The sequence below is a fragment of the Nannospalax galili genome, unplaced genomic scaffold, assembly GCF_000622305.1.
Source record: "Nannospalax galili isolate Female #2095 unplaced genomic scaffold, S.galili_v1.0 scaffold286, whole genome shotgun sequence".
In the NCBI taxonomy this organism is placed as follows: domain Eukaryota; kingdom Metazoa; phylum Chordata; class Mammalia; order Rodentia; family Spalacidae; genus Nannospalax; species Nannospalax galili.
Window position 1 is genome coordinate 1,962,403 of NW_008359442.1, and position 7,622 is coordinate 1,970,024.

The window sequence follows — 7,622 nt, forward strand, 5'->3', positions numbered from 1 at the left end:
AGTGGGTGAAGGCACTGGTCACCAAGTCTGGGAATTTGATTCCTAGAATCTACATGGTGGAAGGAGAGAACTAACTCGTGTCCTCTGACTTCCACATATGTGCTGTAGCATACATATATATACATGCACATGTATACACAATAAAGAAATAAAGATGTAAAAATAAAGACATAGTATTTTTTATTTTTGTCTAACTTAAGTACTAATAGGAATGTTTGCTGATAAAAATAGTAATTGTGATATATATTACAAAATAAATCTAAACTGTCACTTAAATTTTTTCTTCCTTGTTTATATATTCTATCTTTTTAATAGGAAAAAAGACTACCAAACCCTTCGTTGTCTCCAGTAAAATCTAAAAAGGAGGTAGAGGTGTGGATCGGAATGACTGTTGAAGAGCTAGCTAGTGCAATGACAAAAGACGTAGGTGAGTCAGATAAGTTTACAAAAAAAATGCTGGACATGAAAGCTTGGGATTTTATTTACAATAATGTTAAGGCATTTAGGGGTAAAAAAACCAACTAGTGTTTTAAATGTTAAGTTATGCCAATATTTTTCATTTTAGGTCACAAACCCTAATAGTTTCTTGACACTTTGCCAAATATAATTCTCTAAGACTTTTCTTTTAATGAATGTGGAAAGTATTTTCTTACCTGAATTAATCTTTCTTCTTCATAAAGCTTCTGAGCTATTAGTGTGAGTTCAGATCATGTTTTTTGGACGAAGGGCTATATTTATACTCTTTTACTTTCCCTCTCTTTTGACGTAATTCTTCAGTTTCTTTTTTTCACTCATTTGGACAATGTGTATAAGACTAGCAGAGAAATATGGGAATAATTAAGGCCTATTATGTAAAGTTGGTGTCCTGAGATGTCCCTCAGTGCAAGTTCATCCATCAGGGTTCAGTCAGCCTATCTAGAGTCTCTCCCTTCACGATCAGTTCTTCCTCACCCAGCAGTATTCAGCTGCCAATAATTCTTTGACTACAGTTGAGGCTTGCTTCATTTCCACCATTTTGTGCTTAGTTTTTGTCTGCCTAAGTTTGCATGGGTCTTGTGCGTACTAACACCATTGCTGTAGGTTTGTATGAGAAAGGTCCCAGGTGCCTTTAGGACTGTTTCTGTGCGGTCATGCACCTCCTCCCTGCCTGGCTCTTACAATCTTTCTGCCCCTTCTTCTGCAATGGTCCCTGAGCCCTGGGTGGGTGGATTTTAATATAGGAGTTCTGTCCAAGGACCCACACTCTGCAGACTCTTACTCTCTGCGTTTTGGCCATTTGTGGCCTTTTGTGTTCCTGACCCTCTGTTGCATGAGGGAGCTTCATTGATGAGAATTGGAAAGATGCATTAGTGTTCTCTTCATCCCTTGTTCTATGTTCTGTGAGCTTAGGTGTAGAGGTTGCATCCTGAATGTTCCACTTAGGCTTAGGCAACTCACAGAGAATGTATGTGTGTGACCAGTGGTATAACTCTGTAATAATTTCTGTCTGTTGAAAAAGAAGCTACTTTGATGGGTAGTGACTGTGATTACTTGACAATAAATTTAAGGATCCATATTTTACACATAGTAAGAAATTATATTTGTCTAGGGGTATGAGAGCCTTCGAGTTTTCTCTAAGATCTGTGACCTCTCCGGCTATGTGTATTTGGCTAGGTTTACAGTACCAGACATGAGTTTCTTCCCACTGAGTGGGCTTTAAATTCAATTACGCAGCTGTTGATTACCCCCAAGATAAAAGTGCCACTACTGCACCAATGTTGTTTGCTGTGCTGATCATTGATATGGTTTTCAGGCGTTGAAGGGTTGGACCATTGTGACTTATTAGAACATTTATACTACTATCCCATTGAATGTACTATTTGTTTCAACTTTTCTTAGTAGAAGTTACTTTTTAAAGCATTTAATTCCTGATCTTAAAGGTTTCATTTTACTCCAACCAGATTTCATATATGAAGCTTTATTAAACACAACTATTGACATAGATTCACTTGAAGCAGACACACATTTAGATGAAGTCTGGATCAAAGAAGTTATAAAGAAGGCAGGAATGAAGTTGAAGTGGAGCAAATTAAAGCAGGACAAAGTAAGAGAAAATAAGGATGCTGTAAGAAGGTAAACAACTCTGTATGTGTTCCTCAGACATTTCAGGGGAAAATTTACCTTAAAATGTTTTTTATATGTGAGAATAGGGTGAACTTTATACAAAGTACTTAAAGCATCAGAAGGTATATTTAGCTTATTACAAAACTGTAAAGGTGATTTTTCATAGCATTCTAAGTGTATATATTAGTCTGAATTTTAAAGTTTGATTTAGAGAGTCATTAAATATTATGTCATGTTGTTACATGTAAAAAAGAGGGAAGTAGTTATGTCTAATCAAATTTGAATCTTGCTTTTTGTTCTTAATGGTAGCTTGCAGTGATAACTGTGAACCAATTCACAATTGTTTCTGATATTTAAGAAATGAAACTCCTGTCGGGAGTGGGGAGAGGGGTTCTAAATTTGATTAAGATGTATTATATGAAATGCACAAAAACTCAATAAAAATATTTTAAAAAGGAAAAAAAAAAAAAAAAAAGAAACTCCTTTGCTGTTAATTTTAGGCCCCAAGCAGATCCAGCTTTATTAACACCAAGGTCTCCAGTTGTTACTATAATGGGTCATGTTGATCATGGGAAAACGACATTACTTGACAAACTTCGAAAAACTCAAGTGGCAGCAATGGAGGCTGGAGGCATCACTCAGCACATTGGTGCTTTTCTAGGTATGGACACAAATCACATTACATTGTTCTCTGGAAACCCACTTATTATTTTCTTTAACCAAATGTCGTGATATGAAATACACAAATTCACAGTACAAGGGGAGGCTTCTTACATCCACTAGAATGATAAAATGCAAGGCAGGCAGCTAAAAATTATTTTATACTCTGAGAAAAAGCTGTTTTACTGTTTTTATTCATTCCCATTCTTAGTTTTTAAAAAATATTTTTATTATTTTTATTTTACATGTATGAGTGTATTGCCTGCATGTGTGTAAGTACACCCATGTCGTGCAATGCCCATGGAGCTCAGAAAAGCATCAGATTCCCTTGGAACTTGTTGTTAGCTGTCATGTGGGTGCTGGGAATCAAACCCAGGTCCTCTGCAAAAGCAACCAGTGCTCTTAACCTCTGAACCATCTCTCCAGCCCCCTTAGTTTTGTTTAATAAACCTAAAATCTTGAATTATGCTTATATAACCTCAGGTGTAGGCTGAATAATGTTAACAGTAATTAAATGCTAATTACGATTTGCTGAGTGCTTGACCTAGCACTGTGCTAAGCCTCTTATGTCCTTCACCTTTTTTGTCTTCACATCATGAAGTAGGTATTAATATTTCCATTTATAATCTGTAAGAAGTTGGGACTCAGGTTAAGTGACTTGCCCAAAGTACATAGTTAGTCAGTAGCAAAGCCAGGATTTAAACTCAATATTATTGGACTCAAGTTCAAAGCTATTAACTATACTAAATTGCTTTTCTGTGGCTCTGGGCAATTGTATAGCTGCAGTTTGCTGGGGTGACCACCCATGCAACTATTGGTTGCTTCTCTCTCTAGAATGGTAATCAAGTATTTGTAGTCTAGAAATACAGAGAATTTTGGCTTGAAATTATTGCATGAAAAGAAAAACAGGTATTTTTTCCCTCACTGGTGTTTTATGTTTTCTTTGTGAAATTTTAATTTGTTCTTCTGATTAAAATTATTGGAAGGAGAGCTGAGTGTGGTGATGCAGGCCTTTAATCCCAACACTTGGGAGACAGAAGTAGACAGAACTCTGTGAGTTTGAAGACAACCTGGTCTACATAGTGAGACCCTGTCTCAAAAATAATTAGATAAAATAAAATTATTGAAAGGCATAAAATCATTTTAAAGAAGTAGTATGAAGTTTGATTTTGTCATATATTTCTTCATGCTAAAGAAGCTGAGTGATTGGTGTTCTTGGATTTCTGTTTCCACAGTTGCACTGCCTTCTGGAGAAAAGATAACTTTTCTCGATACTCCAGGACATGCTGCCTTCTCAGCCATGAGAGCCAGAGGAGCTCAGGTCACTGACATTGTCGTGTTGGTTGTAGCTGCAGATGATGGCGTGATGAAACAAACTGTAGAGTCTATTCAGCATGCCAAAGATGCACAAGGTATATAAAGTGCTAACTTTTTTAACTAAAAAAAGAAAAGTGCTCTTTTTTTTTTTTTTTTTTTTTTTTTTTTAAGTATCTACTACATAAAACTGTAATTCTGGAGCCATTTACTATAGCTCATTTAATCTTCACAGCAGTCCCAGTCCCAGGATTCTATTTTGTGTGTATGTGTGTGTGTGTGTGTGTGTGTGTGTGTGTGTTTGTATGTGGTGGTGGGGTTTGAACTCATGGCTTTGAACATGCTTTAGCACTGAACTACATGCCCAGCCTATACTGTGCCTGGTTTTTTGTTGTTTTGTTGTTGTTGTTGTTTTAATTTTTTTTTTAATTTTACATGTATGCATGTATTACCTGCATGTAGATCAGTGCACCTGTGTTGTGCAATGCCCGTGGAGATCAGAAGAGGCTGTCAGATACCCTGGGGCTGGAATTACAGACAGTTGTTAGCTACCATGTGGGTGCTGGGATTTGAACCCGGGTCTTCTGCAAGAACAACCAGTGCTCTTAACTGCTGAGCCATCTCTCCAGCCCTATTGTGCCTGTTTTACAGGTAAGTTTCAAATATAGTTAAGTAGAGGCTGTCAAGATGACTTGCTGGGTAAGGGTGTTGGCTGCCCAGCTTCATCACCTAAATTCAATCTTTAGGATCTGCATGGTGGAAGGAGAGAACCAACTCCCAAAAGTTGTCCTCTGGCCTCCATATGCATGCCACAGCACATGCACATACATAAATATACTCACATACATGAGCGCGCACACACACACACCACAAAATGTAGTTAAATTGTTTTCTTACCATCATAACTAAAAGAAAGAAAGTAGCAAAATTCAACTTGGACTTGTACAATCTGTTTTCTACCTTGATTTTTGTTTTGTTTTAGGGTTTTTTTTTGGTCTTTTGAGGTATGTGGTACTTTTTAATATTTTAATTTTTGATTTATTTATTTTGATTTTATGTGTCTGAGTGTTTTGCCTGCATATTTATAAGTGCACCCTTGTTGTGCAATGCCGCAGAGGTCAGAAGAGGGCATTGGATCCCCTGGAACTGGAGTTATGGATGGTTGTTATCCACCATGTGGGTGCTGGAAATGGAACCCAGGTCCTCTGCAAGAGCAGCCATTGCTTTTAACTCTGAGCCATCTCTCCAGCCCCCATGCCTCCCTTTTATAATAAATTGATAATATCAAAACCGAAAAAGGAAATTAAAAGCTGGTACACACTTTTAATCCCAGCCCTGAGGAGGCAGAGGCAGGTGAATCTCTGTGAGATCATGGCAAGCTTGGTCTACATAATGAGTTCCAGGTCAGTTAGGGCTACCTTGTCTCAAAAAGACCAAAAACTAAGAAGTAGAAAAGAAAATAAGGCCTGGAGAGATAACTCAGCAGTTAAGAGCACTGGCTTCTCTTCCAGAGGATCTGCGTTTGGTTCCCAGCACCCACATGGCAGTTAACAACAGTCCATAACTCCAGTCCCAGGGAATCTGACGTCCTCTTCTGGCCTCTGTGGGCATTGCATGACATGGGTGCATTTACATACATGCAGGTGATACACTCATACACATAAAATTAAAATAATAACATTTTAAAAAATCACCAATCTAGTCCAATTCTTTTGTCTTATATCATAAAAACTGAGATCTAGACAGCATTAAGAGCAGCTGATTTTCAACTTGATGACATTCAAAATCTGTATCTTCTAGGTTTGAGTGTGACTTCTGTTCCTTTGTAATTCCTCCATACTGCCTTTGTGTGTTGTGCTATGCTCTTCAGATTCTAGACATTACATGGCAAAAAGAAAAAAAGGCTAAACTTGCCAGGAATCTTGTAACAAAGCAGTTCATTGAGATGTGATAAATCCATTATATTGTGTTTTTTACATCTATTCTTTTGGATTTATTAAGTTCAAGTTTGTCAATATAAAATGTGCATTGTTATAATAGTAGGTTGTAGGTTACAAAAACTTTAGCCAAGACTGGCCTGAACCTACTGAAGCTCAGCCTACCCTTGAACTTGCAGCAATTTTCTTGCCTTAGCCTTGTGAATGCTGAGACCATAGTAGGAGACACCAAGCCTGTGCAAAACATTTTCATGTGTCTTTCTCAATTTCTGTTCCTTTGTAGAGCTAGTGTAACTCAATTAGAATTTTGTTATAGCTTTAGTTAGAGGATATGGTTGTTTTATATTTATTTTTATTTGTCTGTGTGTGTGTGTGTGTGTGTGTGTGTGTGTGTATGAAAGCCACATGTGTGGGGGTACCTGTAGAGGCCAGGACTGTCTGATCCTCTGCAGTGTGGTTACAGGGGGTTGTGAGCTGCCAGACATAGGTGCTGGGAGCCAAACTTTACTCTAGAAGAGCAGTATGTGCTCCTAACCTCTGAACATCTCTCTAGTCCCAAGAGGATTGCTTAAGTCATGAAAGCTAGATTATAAGATTCTTTGGTTATTTATTTATTTATTATTTACTTATGTTTTTTTGAAACAAGGTTTTACTGTGTAGCTCGGGCTGGCCTCAACAGTGATCAGCTAGCCTCAGCCTCCTGAGTGCTAGGATTACAGATGTGCACCAGCATGCCCAGCAAATAAATATTTATTGAGAGGCTACTGTTTTTGTCACTGAGCCAAGTATATGAATAAAAAGTTGGTGTAGGGACTGAAGAGATAGCTCAAAGGTTAAGAGCACTGGCTGCTCTTGCACACGACCCAAGTTTGGTTCCCAGTACCCACATGGCAGCTAACAGCCATCTGTAACTCCAGTTCCAGGGACTCCAATGCCCTCCTCTGGTCCCTGCGGGCATTGCATGCAGGTGGTGCCCTTACATAAATGCAGGCAAAATGCTCATATACATAAAGTATAAATAAATAAATTTTTTTTTTAAAGTTGGTATGATTCTTAAAATTTGTAGTAGTGATATTTAGTTTCAACTCAGGATATATTGGGTTTTAACATTGAATTGATGAAGTTTAGAAAGAAGGGCTTGGGATTTAGATTTGGTAGAGTGCTTGCCTAAATGCATGAAGCTCTGTTTTCCATCCACAGGAATACAAAAATTGGGTGTAGAACCCCAAGCTTGTAATCTTAGCACTGGAGGAGAGATGGAGGCAGGAGGATCAGAGGCTTCAAGGTCATCCTCAGTTATGTACCATGTTCCAGACCAGCCTGGACTACCATGATTTAAAAAAATATATTTTTAATTGAAAAAAAAAAGCCTAGAAAGACAAGGCAAATGATTTGAAGACTTTTGGTTATTTTTTCTTGGAGATGATCACTTTGATAAGGGTAGACCTTCTGCTACTGAAAATTTTGCTGTTTTTGTTTGGTTTGGTTTTTCATCACCTTGGGTGTCTATTCCTAGTTTATAATCTGTTCATAATTGCAGTTTTAATATCTCATATCTGAATTTATTTTTTTAAAGGTCTATGATTTTTTTTTTTTTTTTGGTCTTTT

At 37.5% G+C, this 7,622-nt stretch overlaps 1 protein-coding gene across 3 annotated transcripts in view; it reads left to right on the plus strand.

Annotated features, from left to right (window-relative positions):
• Mtif2 (mitochondrial translational initiation factor 2) overlaps positions 1-7,622 on the plus strand; it is a 38,656-nt gene that overhangs the window by 5,187 nt on the left and 25,847 nt on the right. For all 3 annotated transcript variants that reach the window (XM_008823007.3, XM_029558655.1, XM_008823006.3), the window contains exons 3-6: positions 316-427; positions 1,941-2,112; positions 2,604-2,764; positions 3,999-4,175. In XM_008823007.3, coding sequence (XP_008821229.1) covers positions 316-427; positions 1,941-2,112; positions 2,604-2,764; positions 3,999-4,175 — 622 coding nt within the window. The remainder of the gene's footprint in view (positions 1-315; positions 428-1,940; positions 2,113-2,603; positions 2,765-3,998; positions 4,176-7,622) is intronic.